Genomic DNA, 26,793 nt, shown 5'->3' with positions numbered 1-26,793 from the left:
AGTGAGGCTATAGTTTGATTTTCCCCCAAATGGTTAAGCAGTGATTTCAGCTCCATTTTTTAAAGTAATCCATCCTTCCTGTGCTTTTTATTCCATATATATCATAATTTAATTACATATATATTCTAGGATCTGTTTCTGAGCAGTCACTTCTATTTCCTCAATAGCCATTCTGATGCCAGCACCAATTATTTGAATTGTATGATATATTTTGATGTCTGGTAGCATAAATACTCTTGCCTGGAAAATCCCATGGGTGGAGGAGCCTGGTAAGCTGTAGTCCATGGGATCGCTAAGAGTCGGACATGACTGAAGTGACTTAGCAGCAGCAGCAGTATAAATACAATCTCATATTCTCATTTTTCAAATTGTCCTATTTATACTTGCCTTTTTATTTTTCTAGATCAACTTTGGAATTACCTTGTCCACCCAATATACTTTGTAATTTAATAATTGTGCTCATTCTGAATTGGATTTCTGTCTTCTTAACAATGAGATTTTTTAGCTTGGAATTTAAAACAGGTATTAGTTTGTATGTACATGTACCCATTCTCCCCCAAACCCCCTCCCATCCATGGATACATGTATATGTATGGTTCAGTCCCTTCACTGTTCTCCTGAAACTACCGCCACATTGTTAATCAGCTATACCCCAGTACAAAATAAAAAGTTTGAAGTTTAAAAAATAAAAAAAGATTAAAAAAATAAAGTATTAGTTTAAATTTATGGAAGAATAATGTGCTAAAGAATCAAGTGACTTATTTTATAATTGTAACTACAGGTATGATTGAATGATGACAACCAAATGCTGCCACAATTTGTCAGGAGGTCATTGCAGAGCCAGTCACTCCCCGTCAAGTTGTGAGACTTTCACAGATTGCACATTAATATTCGCTTTTTAGGTACAAAAGAAACTGAACATGTATCAAATGTTCAAATGCTTTGGTATTTTTCATTCTACATAATCAACAAGAATGTTAGCTATTACAATGATAAAATGCTTTTCAAGATCAATTCAAAAATTGCCCACTCTGGCCTTTCCAGTGGCCCACAGAATTCATCCTCCCATTGTCCTCAGGTTTGAGGAGCTGGCTAGCTCATCTCTCAGGAATTATCCATGTCCCAGGAGCGCATGAATCACACAGCCCAAGAGGTTCTGCTAAAGTACACATGATGATTAACTGGCAGCAACTTCTCCATTTGCCCTCTGTGTTCACGCCGTTAGAAACGTCACCATTTGCCCTCTGTGTTCACGCCATCAGATCATAACCCCGTCTGGCCTAAGACTTGCCAGTTTGTCTGGACAGCAGTGTTGGGTTCCATGGCCTGCATTGGGAATATTCCATAAATATTCAGTTTCAGCTTTTTTAATGAAGAGGTTGAATGCACTTGGAAAGGCCTAGAATAGAAATGGAGCATGGGCCATTCTTCTTTAACGAGTCATCTCTTTGTACCTGTGGAAAGCAACAGAGCAAGACAGGTACATTGGTGGCTAGAGTAAAAAATGCCTTAGAAACCAGGTGACACTTGAGCCAGTTATGAGAATGTGTGGCTTGAAGGGAATGGCAGCAGAGTAGGATGGATCACACATAGCAGTCAGACAGCCTGAGTTCAGACTCCAACTTTGATGGGCTCTCTGACCATGAAATGGGGCTTCCCAGGTGGCTCAGACAGTAAAGTATATGCCTACAGCTCAAGAGACCTTGAACCATGAATTTCCTGATGTTCAAGCTGGTTTTAGAAAAGGCAGAGGAACCAGAGATCAAATTGCCAACATCCACTGGATCATCAAAAAAGCAAGAGAGTTCCAGAAAAGCATCTATTTCTGCTTTATTGACTATGCCAAAGCCTTTGACTGTGTGGATCACAAGAAACTGTGGAAAATTCTGAAAGAGATGGGAATACCAGAACACCTGATCTGCCTCTTGAGAAATTTGTATGCAGGTCAGGAAGCAACAGTTAGAACTGGACATGGAACAACAGACTGGTTCCAAATAGGAAAAGGAGTACATCAAGGCTGTATATTGTCACCCTGATTATTTAACTTATATGCAGAGTACATCATGAGAAATGCTGGACTGGAAGAAACACAAGCTGGAATCAAGATTGCCAGGAGAAATATCAATAACCTCAGATATGCAGATGACACCACCCTTATGGCAGAAAGTGAAGAGGAACTCAAAAGCCTCTTGATGAAAGTGAAAGTGGAGAGTGAAAAAGTTGGCTTAAAGCTCAACATTCAGAAAACGAACATCATGGCATCCGATCCCATCACTTCATGGGAAATAGATGGGGAAACAGTGGAAACAGTGTCAGACTTTATTTTTCTGGGCTCCAAAATCACTGCAGATGGTGACTGCAGCCATGAAATTAAAAGACGCTTACTCCTTGGAAGGAAAGTTATGACCAACCTAGATAGCATATTCAAAAGCAGAGACATTGCTTTGCCAGCAAAGGTTCGTCTAGTCAAGGCTATGGTTTTTCCTGTGGTCATGTATGGATGTGAGAGTTGGACTGTGAAGAAAGCTGAGCGCCGAAGAATTGATGCTTTTGAACCGTGGTGTTGGAGAAGACTCTTGAGAGTCCCTTGGACTGCAAGGAGATCCAACCAGTCCATTCTGAAGGAGATCAGCCCTGGGATTTCTTTGGAAGGAATGATGCTAAAGCTGAAACTACAGCACTTTGGCCACCTCATGCGAAGAGTTGACTCATTGGAAAAGACTCTGATGCTGGGAGGGATTGGGGCAGGAGGAGAAGGGGACGACAGAGGATGAGATGGTTGGATGGCATCACTGACTCGATGGACGTGAGTCTGAGTGAACTCGGAGAGTTGGTGATGGACAGGGAGGCCTGGCGTGCTGCAATTCATGGGGTCACAAAAAGTCGGACACGACTGAGCGACTGATCTGATCTGATCTGATCTGACCAAGAGACCTTGGTTTGATCCCTGGGTCGGGAAGATTCCTTGGAGAAGGGAATGGCAACCTACTCCAGTATTCTTGCCTGGAGAATTCCACGGATGGAGGAGCCTGGCAGGCTACAGTCCATGAGATCACTGAGTTGGACATGACTGAGCGACTAACGTTTCATTTTCACTGACCGTGAAACAAGTACCGTAATCTTCCTGTGTCTCAGTTTATATGTAAAATGAGTGTGATACTATTTCGGACAGTTGCAGTAAGAATTGGAAATAGATACAGAAGCACCCAGAACTCACACATGCTGAGAGCAATGATGATAGCTGTTAAAATCAAAATTTTTTCAGGGAATGATGAGTAGGCAGGCATCTGAGAGCAGGAGATGGATGCAAGGTAGATAAAAACCAGAAGCAAGTGTGGAAACACGGGCTGCACCCAGCTGGTGGGAATCCCTTGTGGGGCCTGATGAGGAGTTGAGACCTCATCCCATAGGGGCTGAAGAGGCTTTGGGAGTTCTCGTTAAGGGAATGCCAGCTCTAGGACAGCACTAACACCTCGTGGTTAGCACTTGGGCTCTGAGAGTCCAGCTCCCTGCTCTACACATCCAAGCTGGGTGACCTTGGGCAAATGACTCAAGCATTCTAAGCCTCAGTTCTATTTCCTATAAATTATTAGCAATAAAAATACTGACCTTCTAGGACTGTTTTTTAACTTTTTATTTTGTATTGGGAGATAGCTGTGCTAGTTTCAAGTGAACAGTGGATGGACTCAGCCATATATACACATGTATGCATTTTCCCTCAAAATCCCCTCCCATCCAGGCTGCTGCATAACATGGAGCAGAGTTCCATGTGCTGTACAATAATGACCTTTTAGGGCTCTTGCGAGTAATATTCACTGCATGCCTGCCAATGTTCCAAGTGCTTGACTTGTATTATCTTAAAGGAAATCATGAATTTAAAAGCTTAGAGCCATGACTGGCACATATTAACAGTTAATCACTGCTGTGGGGGTGGCACAAGAGCTGATGTCATTATTTTTATTGTTTGGTCAAATCTGTATTTTAGAAAGATCCTTCTGATGATGGCACAGAGAATGGGTTGGAGTGGTTGGGGCTGGAGGCCAAGAAAACAGGGAGTTTCCCACATAAGTTTAAAAGGTCATTGCACTGTATACTTCAGATCCATGCTCCTTATCTGTGTTATACCTCAGTTTAATAAATTAGATAACCAATGAAACCTCTTCTCTCAGTACAACAGAGCTGTCGGCTGTCACCCTATTTAACCTATACACTGAACACATCATGAGACATGCTGGGCTGGATGAGTTACAAGCCATAATCAAGATAGGTGGGAGAAACATCAACAACCTCAGATATGCGAATGATATCTAATAGCACTCTAGTAGCAGAAAGCAAAGAGGAACTCAAAGAGCCTCTTGATGAGGGTGAAGTAGGAGAGTGATAGAGCCGGCTTAAAACTAAATACTAAAAAAACTAAGATCATAGCATCCGGCTGCATTACTTCATGGCAGATGGAAGGGGAAAAGGAGGGAGTAGTGACATTTCCTCTTTCCCCAAAGATCACTGCAGATAGTAACTGCAGTCATGAAATCACAAAACGATTGCTTCTCAGCAGTAAAGCTATGACAAACCTAGACAGTGTTTGAAAAGCAAAGACTAAATTACTTTGCCAACAAACGCCTGTATAGTCAAGGCTATGGTCTTCCCAGTGGTCATGTACAGTTGTGAGAGCTGAACTGTGAAGACAGAATGCCAAAGAATTGACACCTTCAAACTGTGGTGCTGGAGAAGACTCCCGAGAGTGCCTTGGATAGCATGCAGATTGCACCAGTCAATCCTAAAGGAAATCAACCCTGAATATTCATTGGAAAGACTGATGTTGAAGCTGATGCTCCAATATTTTGTTCACCTGATGCTAATGGTGATTCATTGATGCTGGGAAAGATATTGAGGGCAGAAGAAGAGGGTGTCAGAGGATGGGATGGTTGGATGACATCACCAATGCAATGGACATGAACTTGGGCAAACTTTTGAGGGACAGAGAGGCTGGGCATGCTGCAGTCCGTGGAGTTGCAAAAAGCCCGACACTACTGGACGACTGAAGAACAACAAGTGAAATCCTTATTTCAATGAACCATGTTTCTGAAGGACAGGAAGCCCAAGGAAAACAAACCTCTAGAACTCATACAATTTTCTGAATTGTGGATAGTTTCTCTTTGCTGGAGCTGCCTGTAGCAGTAGCTAATGAATGTAGAGGAGAGTCTGTCTTCTTCCAGCCCAGGAGTGTGAAGATGCTGAAACCAAGAAAGGCAGGCCATCTGGATGTTGTGAAGAAGGGTATTAGATGCTGGATCACCGTCTGCCTGCTCTTCAGTTCAGTCATTCAATCATGTCCGACTCTTTGCGACCCCATGAATCACAGCACGCCAGGCCTCCCTGTCCATCATCAACTCCTGGAGTTTACTCAAACTCATGTCCATTGAGTCGGTGATGCCATCCAGCCATCTCATCCTCTGTCGTCCCCTTCTCCTGCCCCCAATCCCTCCCAGCATCAGAGTGTTTTCCAATGAGTCAACTCTTCACGTGAAGTGGCCAAAGTACTGGAGTTTCAGCTTTAGCATCAGTCCTCCCAATGAACACCCAGGACCGATCCCCCTTAGAATGGACTGGTTGGATCTCCTTGCAGTCCAAGGGACTCTCAAGAGTTTTGTCCAACAGCACAGTTCAAAGGCATCAGTTCTTTGGTGCTCAGCTTTCTTCACAGTCCAACTCTCACATCCATACATGACCACTGGAAAAACCATAGCCTTGACTAGATGGACCTTTATTGGCAAAGTAATGTCTCTGCTTTTGAATATGCTATCTAGGTTGGTCATAACTTTCCTTCCAAGGAGTAAGCGTCTTTTAATTTCATGGCTGCAGTCACCATCTACAGTGATTTTGGAGCTCAAAAAAATAAAGTCAGCCACTGTTTTTACTGTTTCCCCATCTATTTCTCATGAAGTGATGGGACCAGATGCCATGATGTTAGTTTTCTTAACGTTGAGCTTTTAGCCAACTTTTTCACTCTCCTCTTTCACTTTCATCAAGAGGCTTTTGAGTTCCTCTTCACTTTCTGCCAAAAGGGTGGTATCATCTGCATATCTGAGGTTATTGATATTTCTCCTGGCAATCTTGATTGCAGCTTGTGCTTCTTCCAGCCCAGCGTTTCTCATGATGTACTCTGCATATAAGTTAAATAATCAGGGTGACAAATACAGCCTTGATGTACTCCTTTTCCTATTTGGAACCAGTCTGTTGTTCCATGTCCAGTTCTAACTGTTGCTTCCTGACCTGCATACAGGTTTCTCAAGAGGCAGGTCAGGGGGTTTGGTATTCCCATCTCTTTCAGAATTTTCCTCAGTTTATTGTGATCCACCCAGTCAAAGGCTTTGGCTAGTCAATAAAGCAGAAATACATGTTCTTCTGGAACTCTCTTGCTTTTTCCATGATCCAGCAGATGTTGTCAATTTGACCTCTGGTTCCTCTGCCTTTTCTAAAATGAACTTGAACATCTGGAAGTTTATGGTTCACGTATTGCTGAAGCCTGGCTTCAAGAATTTTGAGCATTCCTTTACTAGCGTGTGAGATGAGTGCAATTGTGCGGTAGTTTGAGCATGCTTTGGCATTGCCTTTCTTTGGGATTGGAATGAAAACTGACCTTTTCCAGTCCTGTGACCACTGCTGAGTTTTCCAAATTTGCTGGCATATTGAGTGCAGTACTTTCACAGCATAATCTTTCAGGATTTGAAATAGCTCAACTGGAATTCCATCACCTCCACTAGGTTTGTTCATAGTGATGCTTCCTAAGGCCCACTTGACTTCACATTCCAGGATGTCTGGCTCTAGGTGAGTGATCACACCATCGTGATTATCTTGGTCATGAAGCTCTTTTTTGTACAGTTCTTCTGTGTATTCTTGCCACTACTTCTTAATATCTTCTGCTTCAGTTAGGTCCATACCATTTCTGTCCTTTATCAAGCCCATCTTTGCATGAAATGTTCCCTTGGTATCTCTAATTTTCTTGAAGAGATCTCTAGTCTTTCCCATTCCGTTATTTTCCTCTATTTCTTTGCATTGATCGCTGAGGAAGGCTTTCTTCTTATCTCTCCTTGCTAATCTTTGGAACTCTGCATTCAGATGCTTATATCTTTCCTTTTCTCCTTTGCTTTTGGCTTCTCTTCTTTTCACAGCTATTTGTAAGGACTCCCCAGACAGCCATTTTGCTTTTTTGCATTTCTTTTCCATGGGGAAGGTCTTGATCCCTGTCTCCTGTACAATGTCATGAACCTCAGTCCATAGTTCATCAGGCACTCTATCAGATCTAGTCCCTTAAATCTATTTCTCACTTCCATTCTATAATCATATTGATTTAGGTCATACCTGAATGATCTAGTGGTTTTCCCTACTTTCTTCAATTTAAGTCTGAATTTGGCAATAAGGAGTTCATGATCTGAGCCACAGTCAGCTCCTGGTCTTGTTTTTGCTGACTGTATAGAGCTTCTTCATCTTTGGGTGTAATGAACATAATCAGATTTCAGTGTTCACCATCTGGTGATGTCCAAGAGTGTTCTCTTGTGTTGTTGGAAGAGGGTGTTTGCTATGACCAGTGCATTCTCTTGGCAAAACTCTATTAGCCTTTGCCCTGCTTCATTCTGTACTCCAAGGCCAAATTTGCCTGTTACTCCAGGTGTTTCTTGACTTCCTACTTTTGCATTCCAGTCCCCTATAATGAAAAGGACATCTTTTTTGGGTGTTAGTTCTAAACGGTCTTGAAGGTCTTTGTAGAACTGTTCAACTTCAGCTTCTTCAGCATTACTGGTTGGGGCATAGGCTTGGATTACCGTGATATTGAATGGTTTGCCTTGGAAACGAACAGAGATCATTCTGTCATTTTGAGATTGCATCCAAGTACTGCCCGCCCTTGGCCCTCGGTAAAGTCTGCTCTTTTACAGGGCTTCCTATCTTAGGGCACTTTTCCATTTCGGTCTTACTGAGCCTCTAAATGTGTCACAGGTGGGAATACTATTCAGAGTGCTTTTCTCTTTGAAGCTCATCTTATCTTTGAATGTCCTCCTGTTGTAAAACCACCATTCTCATTTCGTTCTCAAGGCCACATCTAAAGCAGGTTAGTCGGTACATTGACCCTTCTCGGACTGACACCAAATGAAGTGGTGAGAGTGTTCAAACCGGGCGACTCACTTCACCTGCAGGTGCACCGGGAGGTGTGGAATGATTGTGACCTCCGAATAGATGGGGAATGGATTCTTAAAATCTGATACCAATTCTGTTTCTCCTGTTGATTGCAAAAACACAATCTAAAACAGGAGGAATTGCGAGACCAAGCAGGTGATCCAGATCAAGTAATGTGCCTCCAGGGATGAAGCGTTGAGGGGGAGAGTCAATTCTGATAGAGCAGGAGACCCAGCAGAGCTAGAGAAGGGCATTTTAAACATTTAAACGCCATTCGTAGAAAATGCAATATTCATCCTAACCAACTGCTTACTTACTAACTCCCAGTTAGGTATTTAAAAAGATAAGATTAAATGTCTAGAATTCAGTGATAATTATGTAAACAAAAACCAACCTTAAATTGCCTAGAATTAGATACGGCTATTGACACTATGCATATTTTATAAATCATTCTAATTGAGCAGGGCAGTGTTACCTTCCCAAACCTAAAAACCCATAAGTCAAGAGAACATTCTGATTAGACGGACAGGTCTCCTTGGATACAAGCATTGAGTCTGATCTGGCCATGACAGGTTTACTGATAGGCAGTTTTCAAGAACTTTTGTGGAAATAAACATGTTATGGGGATAAGTGAAAACACAGGTCATATAAAACCAAAAAAATGAAGGTTCTTTACATTTCTGTAATATTTATACTATGCAAATTACATGTAGACATATTTCTAAAGCCACGCTTTGTGGCACTGTCATTGTTTTCTCTTTCAACAATTTAAGCATTTACTATAAGAAGTGGCCACATGTATTCATGTAAACATTAAAAAATACAAAATTATATACATATATATTTTTTGAAGGTACAAAAAGGTTTATTACTTACATATAATTTGAGGTCTCTGGGATGAGCAGAGCAGTCTCAGGCTGGTCCAGAATGGCTGCAGAGAGCAGGTAAAGCACACTGGCTTGGGGCTTTTATTGTGGTTGAGAGTGGGCCAGGTGAGGACTGCCATCAGAAGGCAGGAGAGAGGGTGGTTTGAATCTCCGGTAGGTGTTTGGGCTTCCTTATCAGCTTACCCAGGTGTGGGGCACAAGAAGCAGGTGCGAGGCTTAAAAGCTATTTGCAGTCAAATACCAGCAGAGTTTAACTCTTTATCACAAACATCATTCACACAGTCACCAAACGTGCTCTTCCAATGTTACCACTCAATTTTTTCTTAAAAATTTTTCTTCCGTCTCCACTCTTACTGTTACTCTGTTAGTTTTAAGAATTTATCTTTGTGTGAGTATCTGTGATAGGTTTTTTTTAAAAAATTGAGGTTTAAATGACATATAACATGATAGCTTCAGGTGTGCAATGGAGTATTCACTATTTGTATATATTGCAAAATGATCATCACCACAGTAGGTTACAGAATTTCTTTTCTTCTACTTTCCTAGCAACTTTCAAATATGCAATATGGTGTCATTAACTGTAGTCATGATGCTGTAAATTATATCCACATGATTTATATATTTTATAAATGGAAGTTTGTACCTTTTAACTCCCTTCACCTATTTCACTTACTCCCCACCCACTGCCTCTGGAAACCACCAATTTGTTTTATGTAACTATAAGCTAGCTTGTTTTGTTTTAGATTCCAGATATGAGGAGATCATACTGTATTTGCCTTTCTCTGTCTGACTTATTTCATTTAACATAATGCCCTCAGGGTTCATCCATGTTGTCACAAATAGCAAGGTTTCACTCTTTTTTATGGCTGAATATATATACACACACACACACTCTATATATATATATTCACACAAACATGTACACACACACATGCATGCCTCACATCTCTATCCATTCATCCATCAATGGACACTTAGGTCACTTCCATATCTTGTGCTGTGTGCTAAGTCGTTTCAATCATGTCCAGCTTTTTGAGACCCTATGGACTGTAGCCCTGCACGCTCCTCTGTCCATGGGATTCTCCAGGCAAGAATACTGCAGTGGGTTGCCATGACCTCCTCAATATCTTGGCTATTGTAAATAATGCTGCAGTGAACATAGCAGTACATCTGTCTTTTGTCTTGGTTTCTTTGGATAAATACTCAGAATTGGCATTACTGTATCATATGGTAGTTCTGTTTTTTAATTTTTTGAGGGTCTTCCATACCGTAACATTTTTTATAATGGCTGCACCAATTTACATTCTCACCGACAGTGCACGAAGATTCCCTTTTCTCCACATTTATACCAACTCTTGTCTTTTTTATGATAGCCATTCTAACAGGTGTGAGGTGGTATCTCATTGTGTTGTTGTTTTTTTATAAAGAAAATATTTTTAATCTTACAATACAGTATCTTGAAAAGTACAGTAGTACAGTATAACAACTGACCTACTGGGGCTGGCATCGAGTGAATAGGCAAGAAGAGTTACTGACTGAAGGAAGGAAAGGAGGTGGGAAATGGTGGAGCTGAAGGATGGTGCTGAAGGGGACTTACTATCGTATTTCCAAGGTCCACCCATGTTGTGGACTGTATCAGTTAAGTCATTCCTTTTTGTGACTGAATAATATTGCATTGAATGGATATATATTACATTTTCTTTATCCATTCATCAGCTGATGGACCTTAGGTTGTTTTTACTTCTTGTCTGTTACAAATAATGCTGCTATAAACACTCATGTACAAGTCTTGGTGGACCTGTGTTCTTGATGCTCCTATCATTAAGTATATACAAAGGAATGGATATGGTACCTCTTTGTTTTAAACTATTTCAGGAAATGCTGGGCTGTTTTCCAAAGCAGCTACACCATTTCATATCCCACCCGCAGTGCACTGAGTGTTCCCTTTCACTTGCTCCCAGAGGACTGAGGGGCTGCTGGGGGAGAGGAAACCATTTGGGCACCAGGAGGAGTTTGGGTGCCTTTGGGTGCTGGGAGCAAGTGCCTGCTCAACTGGGAGAGGGAAGGACCACTGAAGGGACCAGAGGATTCATTATGATTTTGATTCACATTTCTCTGATGATTAGTGATGTTGATCACCTTTTCATGTAACTATTTATCTGTATGTCTTCTTTGGGAAAAATGTCTATTCAGATCCTCTGCCCATTTTTAAATCAGATTTTTTTTTTTTTTGCTATTGAATTGTATGTGTTCTTTATATATTTTGGATATTAACATTATCAGATATGTAATTATTTTCTCCCATTTGATTTCGTCTTTTCCTTTTGTTGATGGTTTTCTTTGCTTCTTAGTTTGATATAGTTTCCCTTGCTTATTTTTGCTTTTGCTGCCTTTGCTTTTTGGTGTTGATTAAAACAAATCATCTCTAAGACTGATGTCAAGGAGCTTACTGTCCATGTTTTCTACTAGGAGTTTTATGATTTTAGATCTTTCATTCAAGTTCTTAATACATTTTGAGTTAATTTTGTAAGTGGTATAAGATAGTGTTCCAGTTTCATTCTTTTGCATTTTGCTGTTCCATTTCCCCAGCACCATTTACTGAGGAGGCTCCCCCTTCCCCAGTGTATATTCCTGGCTCCTTTTTCATAAATTAATTGAATATATATCATGGGTTTATTTCTGTTCCATTGATCAATGTGTCTGTTTTTATACCAGTACCATACTGTTTTGGTTAATATAGCTCTGTATTATATTTTGAAATTAGAGTGTGATGCTTCCATCTTTGTCAAGATTATTTGGCTATTCAGGGTCTTTTGTGACTCCATACAAATATTTGGATTATTTGTTCTGTTTCTGTAGAAGATGCCCTTGGAATTTTGATAGGGTTTGATAGGGTCTGAATCTGTATATTGTTTGGGATAGTATGGATGTTTTAACAATAGTGATTCTTCCAATCCATGAGCATGAAATATCTGTCCATTTACTTGTATCTTCAATTCCTTTCATTAAGGTCTTATAGTTTTCAGTGTCTAGGTCTTTCACCTCCTTGGTATTTTATTCTTTTTGATGTAATTGTAAATGGGATTATTATTGTATTGGTTTCTCTGATAATTGCAGAATTCTATTTTTAACATCTGCCTTTCTCTTCTTCACATCACACTCTGCAGAGGTAGCTTTTGTTTTATAGTTGGTCTATCTTCTTCCAGACATTCCTGTATACACATGTGAATATTTTTATTTCTTTGCAAATGGGATCAAACTATACTACCTTTCTGCATTTTGCCTTTTCCAACTAAGAGTATACTGTGGACATTGGGCACATGTGCCCATTCAGTATGCATAAAGGTTTACCTCACTCTTTTATTAGATACATAATATAGAGTTACCTTGATATTTTAACCTGTGGTGTTTTTCTCTGTTAGAATCAGTACTGCAGTGAACACACTCATACATGTTCTTGTACAGTTGTGTGAATGGGTCTGTAGGGTAAGTTCATTAACATGAGACTGCCAGGTCAGAAGGTATGCATGCTTTGCAGTTTGATATATATTGCCACTTGCTTTTTGAAAAGGAGAAACCAATTTTTTCTTCCATTCAGTGTCTTAAGAATGATTGTTTTCTTATATCCACATTAACTTTCTATGTTAATAATATTTTTAATCCTAACCATCCTGATAAATAAAAAATAACTTCCCACTATGATTTTGATTTGCATTTTTTTCATTGTAAGTAAGGTTGAATATCTTTTTTATATTATATTGGCCATATGTACTTTTTGTTAATTGCCTTTTTATTTCATTAACCTATAATTAAATTATATTAAGGAAATTGGCATTCTTTTTATATAAGTAGGAAATATTTTTCCCAATTTTTTGTCATGTGACTTTGTAAATGGTATTTTGTATTGTAACTAATTTTCTAATATTACATATTCAGATTTATCACTTTTCTATGGTTTCTAAAGTTATAAAATATTTACTCACATAAGTGTTTATCTAATATTTTTCTCTAATATGTTTATAATTTTAAAAATACCTTTATGGTTTATTATTATATTTAAATTTTCCATTTGTCTGGAATTACATTTTTTTATGAAGTGAATTAGAGATTCAGCTTTGTTTTTCCTCTCTGATGGCTAAACAGTTGCCCCACGATCATTTACTAAATAATTTCTTTCTCCTCACTTTCACTGTATACTAAATTTCCATATGTATTTGAATCCATATCCTGGGTATACAGATATACAGCATAAACACCACAAACACAGCAGATAATCTTCAAAAACAGGATGTGTGAAGTTATAATCAGTACTGACTGGTGGTTTGCTACTTATTGACACCTTGAGGCAAAGAATAAAAACCTGCCCACATTCTTAAAGACAATGGCATGCAAGCTAATAAAGAACACCTATTTCCACTTATGTGCAGGGTTTGTTTTTCCTCACATCAGTGACCCAGTAGTTTATTAGATCACAACCTTCTAGTCAGGAACTCATTTTTGTTTCTCATTTAATCTTAGGCATTGATGGTCTCGTAAAAGCTGTTAAGTAATAATAATGTTGGGAACTTATATTGTACTTTTCATCCCTAAGTGCTATCTAAACATTAACTAATTAAATGCATTGATGAAAGGATTTGCAGACTTCATCAGGAAAACTGATATCTGGTTGCACACCTGGGAGGGCATGATTCCTGAAAAGCATTAACTCTCTTTGAATGGCGCTCAGCAAGCAGAGGAATAAAAAGCTGGTGACATTATTTTACTTCTTTTGAAAATTTCCTTGGGTATCTTCTAATTAGTCTGGTTAAACTCACCTTTTATCTATCTCCCCAGACATTTCCTTTCTACATTCCTGGGGGTATTCAACAAGCTTCTTTTGATGTTTTCCCTGTCTGTTAGTCACAAAATCATAGGATCTTCAAGCTGAGAGAAATCCTTATTGATCATCTAGTTTTGAATAACTTAGTATGATCACTTTATTTTGTAGGTGAGGAAACTGAGGCATGGAGAAATTAAGGGACTTATTAAAAAGGTCAGACAGCTTAGTGGGGACAGAACTGAGAAGAGAAGTCAAGATGTTTAGCTCCCATTTCAGATCTCAAATCAGTTTCAATCCTTTTTTCTCTTTGTGAGCGTCTCAGTTGCTTTTCCCTTTTTAAAAAAAAAACTTTTTTTTTTTTTTAACTCCATCCTTTACATACTTCTCCTTTCGTTCTTTGCTTTCTACCTTTTATGTCTCTCCTAACCCTTAGTGGGTCATTCCCATGCATGATCAGGTAACATTGCTTTAATTTCTCCTCTGTTTCTCTACTTCTTTAAACATGGGGTCTTTTGTTGTTGGTAAGATGTCCTCAACAGGTCCCTCTAAAAAGCACTGTTTCTTCACTTTCTGTTACATACATGCTTTCAGGGAGTTGAATTAGTTTGCTTTGGTTTTTTCCAGCCGTAGTTGCTTCTTCCTTTAATAAAGTTACTTCTCTTGGTAAATAGCCTAGGGTTTAAGTTAATAAGCCCATTTTCATCATAGAATTTCATGTTACTTTATCTTTTTTAATTTTTTTAATTGAAGTTCATGTTACTTTAATTCATGAATTTCCCAGTCCTTCACTCAATAATAAGAATGATACTCCATGTTTAGAAATTTACACAAGATGTGACTACTTAAGAGAATTTTTGTACAAGGAGTAAATATGTTGGAAAATAAATCCTTACATAAGCCAAAGACAGATCCAGTTCAGATCAAAACTGTGGGAGTAAACCTGGACCAATCTAGCCCACGCATCTTATTTCCATGTAGGGACTGAGTCGGTTTAGAAATCCTCCATTTCTATATGATGGCTCCGTGGTTATCCAATGACTTCAGGATTCCCAGGCTGAACCAAACCCCAAGGCTGCACTCTGACCCTAGATGCCCTCATTAGGGCCCCTTCTGAGAACAGTGAAGAATACTTAAGGAGACGGGAGTGGGGGTGCCAAGGCCTGACATAACCCAGCTAGGTGATCTTAGCTCCCCATCACCTCCCTGGGCCTTAGTTTTTCCCTTGTATGTGTGTTTGTGTGTTAGTCGCTCAGTTGTGTCCGATTCTTTGCAACTCCATGGACTATAGCCTGCCAGGCTCCTCTGTCCATGGGATTCTCCAGGCAAGAATACTGGAGTGGGTTGTGATTCCCTTCTCCAGGGGATCTTGCTAACCCGGGGATTGAACCCCAATCTCCTGCATTGCAGGCAGATTCTTTACCATCTGAGCTACCAGGGTGCTCCCCATCTCCTCTCTGGGCCCCTTTAGCCAAGTTAAAGAAATCATTTAAAGCAGGTGTCCCCAGTTTCTGGGCCACAGACCAGTATTGGTCATGGCCTGTTAGGAACTGGGCCACAGAGCAAGAGGTAAGCGGCGGCAAGCAGCAAGTGAAGCTTCATCTCTATTTACAGCTGCTCCCCGTTGCTCACATTGCTCAGCCTCCTGTCACATCAGTGACAGCATTAGGTTCTCATAGGAGCATGATCTCTATTGTGAACTACACATGTGAAGGCTCTAGGTTGCTCATTCCTTATGAGAATCATCCCAAAACCATCCCCCTCCCACCACATCCTACCCAACCTCTCACTGTTGTTCAGTTGCTCAGTCGTGTCGGACTCTTTGCAACCCCATAAATGGCAGCATGCTAGGCTTTCCTGGCCTTTACTATCTCCTGGAGTTTGATCATACTCATGTCCATTGAGTCAGTGATGCCATCTCACCTCCATCTCTGGTCTGTGGAAAAACTTTTTTCTATCAAATGGTCCCTGGTGCCAAAAAGCTTGGGGGGCTGCTGACTTAGAGCCTTTCCTTGTATACTTTTCAGTGAGTAATAATGACATAACTGGGCCAAAATGAATAGTTGTGACCTAAATCAGGTTTATATTAGACACATAGCTAATTAACTCAATAGAGAAGTAAGATTCTGCTGATCATACCATAAGAATTTCCTGAACTGTCTCAACTTAAAATATCTTAATCTACTTTCCCTGTAAATAGTACACATACATTTATATGAGACCATATGGCCTGCTTTGGGGCTCAAATATGTGGGCCACATAATTGTACTTACTCTTTGCAAATGCTTCTACTGATGTTCCATGAAGTTATGGCTTCACGAGCCTATAGCCATTGAGACACTTTAGACCCCATCCTATATATTTTTGTGAATTAAGAAATTTATGTTCTTGGGTTCAGCTTTACCATTCAGCCATTGGAGAAAGTTGAAATTCTTTTAGTCCCTGAGATAGTTTCTGCTGCTGCTGCTGCTAAGTCGCTTCAGTCGTGTCCGACTCTGTGCGACCCCTTAGACGGCAGCCCATCAGGCTCCCCTGTCCCTGGGATTCTCCAGGCAAGAACACTGGAGTGGGTTGCCATTTCCTTCTCCAATGCATAAAAGTGAAAAGTGAAAGTGAAGTCACTCAGTCGTATCCGACTCTTAGCGACCTCATGGACAGCAGCCCACCAGGCTCCTCCATCCATGGGATTTTCCAGGCAAGAGTACTGGAGTGGGGTGCCATTGCCTTCTCCGGAGATAGTTTCTACCAGAATGCAAAGTATAATTTGATTTCGTTTGCATTTGCTTGATAGAAATGGTGATGGCCACTTACAAATCGACCCAATTACGTCAACCCAGACAACCCAAATTATAACATAGTTTCCAGAATCTAAGTAGAGATTGTCACCCTTGGAAGAGAATCAGATAAGAGCTCAATGTTGACATCATAATCCACCATGAGTGAAGTATTTGATTAGCCAGAACCTTCGTCCTGTTAGAACAGTCCCATAATGGATAAAGAAGGGTGTGGAGCAGCTAATTAGAGAAGACACAGTTTCCTGTTTTTCTGCAAACATCCCAGCATTGAGCCATGATAAGGAGCTTTAAGGCTAATTATGGAGAAATGGGATTTTAACAAACTTTTTGAAATAGGAAAATCCCCTATGCCTTTTATTTTCTGTTTTTAAGAAAAATAATATGGTAGTACTCTTTTTATTTTCTGTTTTTAAGGATTTATTACTAAGAGGAATAAAATTAAGTTAACTAGACTTACTGTGGTGATATTTTGCAATATATACAAATACCAAACCATTACAATGTATACCTGAATCTAATATAACATTACATATCAATTTTTTTAAGAAAAAAGGAGTAAAATTTAGAATCAAATGAGAATGCAGAATTATTCTTGCATGTGTTAGCTTTCCAAACTTGAGCAGATTCCACAAACTGTTTTTCCTAAATCTTCAGGAACTCACCAGGCCTAGATCACTAACCATCACTGTCCCCACCTGTTAACGCTAAGAAATGTCACTCAAAAAGAAAACAGTGAGTGCTGTCTTTCAGAATTCTCTGGCCAAGCAAATGCAAACGAAATTATATTTGAAATCATTTTACAGTGTGTGACAATTTTGATTCTTCCATTTCGCCAAGCTCGCTTGTTACTAGTAAGTGGCAGGTGGCTTTGTTGAACATGAATGGGGTCTTTTGGTTAGACTTTCAGAGGAGGGGCCATTTGTCAAGTGCAGCAGCCCTCCCCATCAAAGTCTTCCCAACAGTTGTCCAGAATCTAGATGCTACACAATGGCAGAGGAATGCCAGTATTGAAATGGAAGGTAACTTGCAATTCAGGGGGAAGGAATTCGTTGATGCATACATTCCATGAGAAGGAGATTTTTCTTTCTTGTTTCTTGTCTAAGTCCCCTAGTGCTCCGTCTTTCTCCCAGTGTAGATTTTGAATTTTGTGATGGTGCCAAGGGAGTGAAGGTAATGGACATAAAAGAATCATTTGTGCCCTTTTCCCAATCCCACAGATCTCTATTGGCTGCAGACCTTGAACATGACACTGCAATTTCCTGGTGCCACACATGAGTAATGAGCAGCTGTTTCTGAAACTGTGGTTTGGAGAAGGCAGCACTAGGTTATTTTTTAACTTAATTGTAATTTTTGATTGCTCTGCAAGAAGGCAAATCAAATAAAGTCTGTTGTCTTAGTCTACAAGAAAGCCATAGGCCTCAAATTCCAGGGCTGACCATCTTGACCAGAATAGAAGAGGTGGGGAAATGTGTGTATCCTTGAGCTGGAAGTTCGACCAGCAGCTTTCGTGGGCTACTGTCACACAAGAAGGGTAAGCATATTTGGTGTATTTCTCAGTTTGTGGGATCATGGAAAGTGATATTTGACTATTCCTGGAGTTCTAGAAGTACCTGAGTTGATAGAGTGAAAATAATTTGTAGAGAGAATGTGAAAGTCAAAAATAGAAAACTCCTGAAGAAGGTATCAGCTTGATATTGCATTTGTCTTTATTGTACAGTGCAATAAAAAAGACACATAATTTTAAGTTACAAATGGAAGTGTGTATTCTTTGAACACGAAGGCCCTATGATACCCCTGGAATAATCATATATGCAGTACCTCCAAATTAAATCAGACTAGGACTTTCTTTCATACAAGAAATTAAGTTTAATGGAAAACAGAAGCAAACTATTTCACTGTGTTTTGGACATACGCCTTTTTCTCAAGGAGATAGAACAATTTGGAGTATGGAGAAGATGAGGGAGATTGAGGAGGTGGATGAAGAGCTACCTATGTTTTCTGCTAATTACTTTGTCATGATTTTCTTCACAATAACAGGCACTTGGGGAAAATAACTAAGCCTAGGATAACTAAACCTCATCTCAGAGGTCTATTTCACCAGCACTTACAACATATCCAAATGAGGGCCTGGTTAACAAACCACCAGTCTTCTAAATGCTAAAGCTGAATGGCCTTGTGACTTGTGATGGAAGGATGTAAAGTTATATTAACCTGTGACCGGGAAAAAGTGAAAAAGAAAGGCTCCTCAAGCTTTGGTCTTCTTTGAGGCTTCCATCTTCCTGGTGTTTGTGGAATATGGTCCTAACCTCAACACCCCACCAGGTTGGCTAGGAAAGTGGGAATGAAAAGCACGATTCTTGAGGGCAGGAGGAGATGGTAGGATATCTTACTTCTTTTTAAGCAAGTATCTCAAGTAAAGATATGGCTGTGAGATATGAGCTCCAGATACCTGGACCCTGCTTCTGTTAGTGCTGAAGCCTCTAGACCAGAAGCCGGAATAGCTTCCAAGTATTGCTAGTTGTTATATTCAAAACAAGATTAAATCTCCTAAATTTTACCTTTACCCTTTGAAATCAGTATAAAGTTTTCTTCCCTGTAATATTAAAGAAATGTTTGTCAATTCTAAAATAAACTTACAGAGTATTACCTTGCTTTTCTGAAGGAAAAAATTCTAGCAACTTCAGCACTTTGAAACATGGCCCTGAACCTCACCTGACAAATAGGAAGACCGATTACTTAAGTGTAAAGAAGCAAAAGGGGTTTCTAATTAGCTGAGTTGCCACCAAGTTCACATGTTCTTCACTCTCCTCCCCAAATCACACAGTGGAATGATTCAAAATGTTGTGACACAAAAATAGCGCAAAGATATGACTGTTGCAGCAAAGGAAAAAGACTGGAAAGCACCCTCAATCATTCAGCAAGAACCTAGATGCCTGGCAGAGAGAGGGGATTTAAGACTAGTGTGAGATTCAGTCTGCCTTTAAGCAATTTACATTCTTTTAGGCTGCTTTACATAAAATTGCCATTTTTATAAGTAAAATCACCATTTTACTTTTATGGACAAAATCACCATTTTATAGGTAGTACCTCCACTTTTACATTTTCAATCTACAGTTGGAAAAGCAAAACAATCAAATGTTAAAGGATAGCAAAAAATACAGGAGAACATCAATTTCCATATTAAATTGTGTGGTTATAAAAATAAGTTATATGAAGCACAAGAGATCCATGGCAGGTGAAGTAGCCAAAGATGACTGTCCAGATCAAGCCAGAATAGATCTGAGCCATGAATCCTGGGTGACATTTAAGTAAGTGTTAAGAGAAGAAGTGAAACTCCCGATAGAAGAAATACATTGGCAAAGGCACAGAAACAAGAACAAGCATATTCTACACAGGGAAGAGTTCCCTCACAACAGAACATAAATACCAAGGAATGGAAAATGAATTTGGATAGACAGTTTGGAATTAGCCTATGGAGACACTTGTACACCAGGCAAAATATAAGCTCCAGTTTTGTCTAGTTAATGCTTCTATCAATAGCCAAGTATATTCAATGCCGACTATGCATTGAATTCAAGCAAATTCAATGCAATTTTCTGAAATGAATGAATGAAGAGTTTTTACTAATGGTAAAATAAGAATTCAACCAAAGGTTTGAGGGAAGAGATAACACACAATGAAAGTAATGTATAAACCTGATTAGTATATATGCTGGATAGATTCAAGGAAAAAGGCTATCATCCATAAATAAAACTAGAATCTTATTTCATTATTAAATCAGGACTTCCCTGGTGGCACAATGGATAAGAATCCGCCTGCCAATGTGGGGGACATAAGTTTGACCTCTGGTCCAGGAAGATTCCACATGCAGTGGAGCAGCTGAACGGGTGCACCACAACTACTGGGCCTGCACTTTAGGGCCTTCAAGCTGCAAGAACTGAGCCTGCGTGCTGCTGAAGCTTGCATGCCGAGACCCATGCTCCACAAGAGAAGCTGCTGCAGTGAGAAGCCCACATACTGCAATGAAGAGTAGTCCTCACTCACTGAAACTAAAGAAAACCCACATAAAGCAATGAAGATTCAGTGCAGCCAAAAATAAATAAATAAATAATGTTTTAAAAAAAATCAACACCAACCCTGAAACATTATGCCTAGTGAAAGAAGCCAGTCAAAGAACACCACATATTATATATATTATTCTATTTACATGAAATATCCAGAGTAGGTAAAATTATGAAGACAGAAAGTAGAGATTGCTTGTGGAATGGGTTAGGGAGAAAAGATTAGTGACTGCTAATGGGTGTGGGGATTTGGAGGAGAGTGGAGGAAATGTTCTAAAATTGACTGTGGTAACAGTACAAGAAACACCTGGAGTAACAGGCAAATTTGGCCTTGGAGTACAGAATGAAGCAGGGCCAAGGCTAATAGAGTTTTGCCAAGAGAATGCACTGGTCATAGCAAACACCTTCTTCAACAACACAAGAGAAGACTCTACACATGGACATCACCAGATGGCCAACACTGAAATCAGATTGATTATATTCTTTGCAGCCAAAGATGGAGAAGCTCTATACAGTCAGCAAAAACAAGACCGGGAACAGACGGTGATGCAGATCATGAACTCCTTATTGCCAAATTCAGACTTAAATTGAAGAAAGTGGGGAAAACCACTAGACCATTCAGGTATGACCTACATCAAATCCTTTATGATTATACAGTGGAAGTGAGATATAGATTTAAGGGACTAGATCTCATAGACAGAGTGCCTGATGAACTATGGACGGAGGTTCGTGACATTGTACAGGAGACAGGGATCAAGACCATCCCCAAGAAAAAGAAATGCAAAAAAGCAAAATGGCTGTCTGAGGAGGCCTTACAAATAGCTGCGAAAAGAAGAGAAGTGAAAGTCAAAATGAAGTCGCTCAGTCATGTCTGACTCTTCGCGACCCCATGGACTGCAGCCTACCAGGCTTCCCCGTCCCTGGGATTCTCCAGACAAGAACACTGGAGTGGGTTGCCATTTCCTTCTCCAATGCATGAAAGTGAAAAGTGAAAGTGAAGTTGCTCAGTTGTGTCTGACTCTTAGCGACCCCATGGACTGCAGCCTACCAGGCTCCTCCGTCCATGGGATTCTCCAGGCAAGAGTACTGGAGTGGGTCGCCAGTGCCTTCTCCAGAAAAGAAGAGAAATGAAACACAAATGAGAAAAAGAAAGATATACCTATTGAATGCAGAGTTCCAAAGAATAGCAAGGAGAGATAAGAAAGCCTTCCTCAGCAATCAATGCAAATAAATAGAGGAAAACAACAGAATGGGAAAGACTAGAGATCTCTTCAAGAAAATTAGAGATACCAAGGGAACATTTCATGCAAAGATGGGCTCTATACAGGACAGAAATGGTATGGAAGAACTGTACAAAAAAAGAGTTTCATGACCCAGATAATCACGATGGTGTGATCACTCACCTAGAGCCAGACATCCTGGAATGTGAAGTCAAGTGGGCCTTAGGAAGCATCACTACAAACAAAGCTAGTGGAGGTGATGGAATTCCAGTGGAGCTATTTCAAATCCTAAAGGATGATGCTGTGAAAGTGCTGTACTCAATATGTCAGCAAATGTGGAAAACTCAGCAGTGGCCACGGGACTGGAAAAGGTTGGCTTTCATTCCAATCCCAAAGAAAGGCAATGCCAAAGAGTGTTCAAACTACTGCACAATTGCACTCATCTCACATGCTAGTAAAGTAATGCTCAAAATTCTCCAAGCCAGGCTTCAGCAATATGTGAACCTGAATTTCCAGATGTTCAAGCTGGTTTTAGAAAAGGCAGAGGAACCAGAGATCAAATTGCCAACATCTGCTGGATCATGGAAAAAGCAAGAGAGTTCCAGAAAAACATCTATTTCTGCTTTATTGACTATGCCAAAGCCTTTGACTGTGTGGATCACAATAAACTGTGGAAAATTCTTCAAGACATGGGAATACCAGACCACCTGACCTACCTCTTGAGAAACCTGCGTACAGGTCAAGAAGCAAAAGTTGGAACTGGACTTGGAACAACAGACTGGTTCCAAATAGGAAAAGGAGTACGTCAAGGCTGTATATTGTCACCCTACTTATTTAACTTATATGCAGAGTACATCATGAGAAACACTGGGCTGGAAGAAACACAAGCTGGAATCAAGATTGCTGGGAGAAATATCAATACCCTCAGATATGCAGATGACACCACCCTTATGGCAGAAAGTGAAGAACTAAAGGGCCTCTTGAAAGTGAAAGAGGAGAGTGAAAAAGCTGCCTTAAAGCTCAACATTCAGAAAACTAAGATCATGGCATCCGGTCCCATCACTTCATGGCAAATAGATGGGGAAACAGTGGAAACAGTGGCTGACTTTATTTTTTTGGGCTCCAAAATCACTGCAGATGGTGATTGCAGCCATGAAATTAAAAGATGCTTACTCCTTGGAAGGAAAGTTATGACCAACCTAGACAGCATATTAAAAAGCAGAGACATTATTTTGCCAACAAAAGTCTGTATAGTCAAGGCTGTTTTTTCCAGTGGTTAGGTATGGATGTGAGAGTTGGACTATAAAGAAAGCTGAGCACCAAAGAATTGATGCTTTTGAACCGTGGTGTTGGAGAAGACTCTTGAGAGTCCCTTGGACTGCAAGGAGATCCAACCAGTCCATCCTAAAGGAGATCAGTCCTGGGTGTTCATTGGAAGGACTGATGTTGGAGCTGAAACTCCAATACTTTGGCCACCTGATCCAAAGAACTGACTCATTTGAAAAGACCCTGATACTGGGAAAGATTGAGGGCAGCAGGAGAAGGGGATGACAGAGGATGAAATGGTTTGATGGCATCACTGACTCAATGGACATGAGTTTGAGTAACCTCCGGGAGTTGATGGACAGGGAGGCCTGGTGTGCTGTGGTCCATGGGGTCAAAAAGAGTTGGACATGTATGAGCGACTGAACTGAACTGAAGCTCTTGTTGGTAACATCATTTGCAAATGTCTTCTGCAGTTTATGGGTTATCTTTTTGTTTTATTTATGGTTTTGTTTGCTGTACAAAAGCTTATAAGTTTGATTAGGTCCTATTTGTTTATTTTTGCTTTTATATCTGTTACCTTGGGAGACTAACCTAAGAAAACATGGGTACAATTTATGTCAGAGAATGTTTTGCCTATATTCTCTTCTAGGAGTATTATGTCATATTTAAGTATTTAACCCATTTTGAGTTTATTTTTGTATATGGTGTGAGGGTGTGTTCAAATTTAATTTGCATGCAGTTGTTCAGCTTTCCCAGCACTACTTGCTAAAGGGGCTGTCTTTTTTCCCATTTTATATTCTTGCCTTCTTTGTCAATATTTATTGACCATAGGTGTGTGGGTTTACTTCTGGGCTCTCTATTCTGTTCCATTGATCCATATGTCTCTTTTTGTGCCAGTACCATACTGTTTTGATTACTGTAGCTTTGTAGTATTGTCTAAAGTCTGATAAAGTTATGCTTCCTGCTTTGTTCTTTTTCCTCAGGATTGCTTTGGGAAATCTGGGCTTTTTATCATTCTGTATAGATAATTTTTGTATTATCTGTTCTGATTCTTTGAAAAATGTCATAGGTAATTTGATAGGGATCATATTAAATCTGTAGATTGCTTTGGGTAGTATTGCCATTTTAACAATATTAATTCTTCCAATCCAAGAGCATGGGATATCTTTCTATTTCTTTGAGTCATCTTCAGTTTCCTTTATTAATGTTTTGTTGTTCTCAGTATATAAGAATGCTGGAGTGGATAGCTGTTCCCTTTTCCAGGGGATCTTTCCAACCTAGGGATTGAACCCAGGTCTCCCACATTGCAGGCTGATTCTTTACTGTCTGAGCCACCAGGGAAGGGCCAATAGATTTCAGGGTTATCAGTCCTGGTTCTGTGAAAAATTTCACAGTTAATTTGATAAGGATCACATTAAATCTGTAGATTACTTTGGGTAGTATAGCCATTTTAACAATATTAATTCTTCCAATCCAAGAGCATGGGATATCTTTCTATTTCTTTGAATCATCTTCAATTTCCTTTATTAATGTTTTGTAGTTCTCAGTATATAAGTCTTTCACCTTCTTGGTGGGGTTTATTCGTAAGTATTTTATTTTGCTGTTTTGATGTGGTTTTAAAAGGGGTGGTTTTTTACATTCTGTTTCTGATATTTCATTGTTAGTGTGTAAAGAAATTGCAGAATACATTTTTATATTCCTTATAGTCTTTTACTTTTGTATTATCAGCACTACAATTTGTTTACCTTAACGGAGAAGGCAAGGGCACCCCACTCCAGTACTCTTGCCTGGAAAATCCCATGGGCGGAGGAGCCTGGTAGGCTGCAGTCCATGGGGTCGCTAAGAGTCGGACACGACTGAGCGACTTCAACTTTCACTTTTCACTTTCATGCATTGGAAAAGGAAATGGCAACCCACTCCAGTGTTCTTGCCTGGAGAATCCCAGGGATGGGGAGCCTGGTGGGCTGCTGTCTATGGGGTCGCACAGAGTTGGACACGAGTGAAGTGACTTAGCAGCAGCAACCTTGTAATATCTCTTTAAGTATAATTTACTGCTCTCAGATGTTATTTTTATGTAGAATTCTCATTTTAATTATGGTTCATTTGAAAGTATCCATCTATTTCCAGCTATTTCCAAATTAAATTCAATCTTCATTTTTTTCTTATATCAAAATCAGCATATATATGCACATGCCTCAGTAAGAGAGAAATAAAGGCAGATTTTATCTTGTTAATATAGGAACTGCTAAAGTCTTTGAAGCCTGTGCATTATTAGTTAAGGGAGGGGGGCTCTGATGAACCATCGGCTCCAAACTCATGAATGTTTGAGGGGAGGGGACCATGGGAGGCAGGCAGACTCAAGACAAGACACTGGGACCTTGTGGAGTCAAGTGTCAGTTGAAGAGCACATGTCTCAGCAGGAGCCAGCAGCCTCTACTCACAGCCGGGATCATCATCATGTTGGAATCCAGGCCTAGTTTTGCCAGATCTAATGATTTTTCAAAAGAAGCCAAAAATCTGAATTTTTATGTAACCCCCCCCCAATTATTAAATTGGCTCATTTTTTTAAACACTAAGAGATTTAAAAAAAACATCTTCAGGCTAAATATAGTCCTCAGACTGCCAAATTGCAACATCTGTTATTATGATACTTAGCAGCAGCAAGAGAAACCTATTTTTCCACATTTGTTACATGTTCTTAGGTGAGCTGGTGAAAAAAAAAAAAAACTATTCTATTAACTCATTAGGAAACAGATATTATTGAATATATAACATAACATAAAATTCTACATCAGTAGTTACCCTGTGTGTTTTCAATCTGTTTGGGGAAATCCGCCACACTCCTCGTATATGACACCATAACTGTGTCTATGAAAGTAGGCTTCCCCGTTTGTTGGTCCTCTATCCGCTACAACACACTACAGAAAAAGAGTAATACAAAAGAACTTTCAACATCTTCATTTTTCAACCCCCAGTGGTTTAAGCCAGAGAGTTCTTTTGGAGCAAAAATACTATGTCTTTTCTTTCTCAGAGTTGCTGAGAAATTATAATTAGAGGTTTTCCTGTTGTGTAAAGGAAAGGAATTCCAGTCCTGCATCTACAAGACTTTTTGTTCTCAACAAATTTGCTTTCTTCCCTGTTCTGTTTCTCTTTCTGCAGGTAATAGAGGGAAAGCTGGCTCCATTCTTGGGCAAGGTCATTAAATTTGCCACCTCGCATGTGTACAGCTGCAGTCTTTGTAGCCAGAAGGGGTTCATCTGTGAAATCTGTAACAATGGAGAGATCCTCTACCCTTTTGAGGATATTTCAACAAGCAGGTATGGAATCTCTTGTCTTATAACAGTATACCTGAATATGTCACATGCAGTGAATGGGCCAGATCAGGCCAACTTTTAGTCAAGCACTGTGTCTCTGTCTCTGCCTCTGCATCAGATTTCCCGTTTTCCTGGAGAATATTTTTTACCCTTTGGTTTCCTATTTTATTTCCAACTCACCATGCTTCCTTTATCCAGAATGATATAACAAAGTTGCAAAAAAACCATAGTCTAGATCTGCCTTATTTGGTAACAAAGAGTA

General features: G+C 39.8%; 1 protein-coding gene and 1 long non-coding RNA gene across 3 annotated transcripts in view; one reads left to right on the top strand and one right to left on the bottom strand.

The window, feature by feature from the left end:
* LOC129640371 (pleckstrin homology domain-containing family M member 3-like) overlaps positions 1 to 26,793 on the top strand; it is a 124,769-nt gene that overhangs the window by 64,877 nt on the left and 33,099 nt on the right. For both annotated transcript variants that reach the window (XM_055565654.1, XM_055565655.1), the window contains one exon: positions 26,377 to 26,534. In XM_055565654.1, the coding sequence (XP_055421629.1) occupies positions 26,377 to 26,534 (158 nt within the window). The remainder of the gene's footprint in view (positions 1 to 26,376; positions 26,535 to 26,793) is intronic.
* LOC129640373 (uncharacterized) lies at positions 928 to 9,550 on the bottom strand. The gene is made up of 2 exons (XR_008708766.1): positions 9,049 to 9,550; positions 928 to 1,454 (listed from the first exon to the last, which is right to left on the bottom strand). It is a non-coding gene; the product is annotated as an uncharacterized LOC129640373 (long non-coding RNA).

The sequence above is a fragment of the Bubalus kerabau genome, chromosome X, assembly GCF_029407905.1.
Source record: "Bubalus kerabau isolate K-KA32 ecotype Philippines breed swamp buffalo chromosome X, PCC_UOA_SB_1v2, whole genome shotgun sequence".
In the NCBI taxonomy this organism is placed as follows: domain Eukaryota; kingdom Metazoa; phylum Chordata; class Mammalia; order Artiodactyla; family Bovidae; genus Bubalus; species Bubalus kerabau.
Note: the sequence above shows the minus strand (reverse complement) of the source record. Positions and strands in the feature narration are given on the sequence as shown.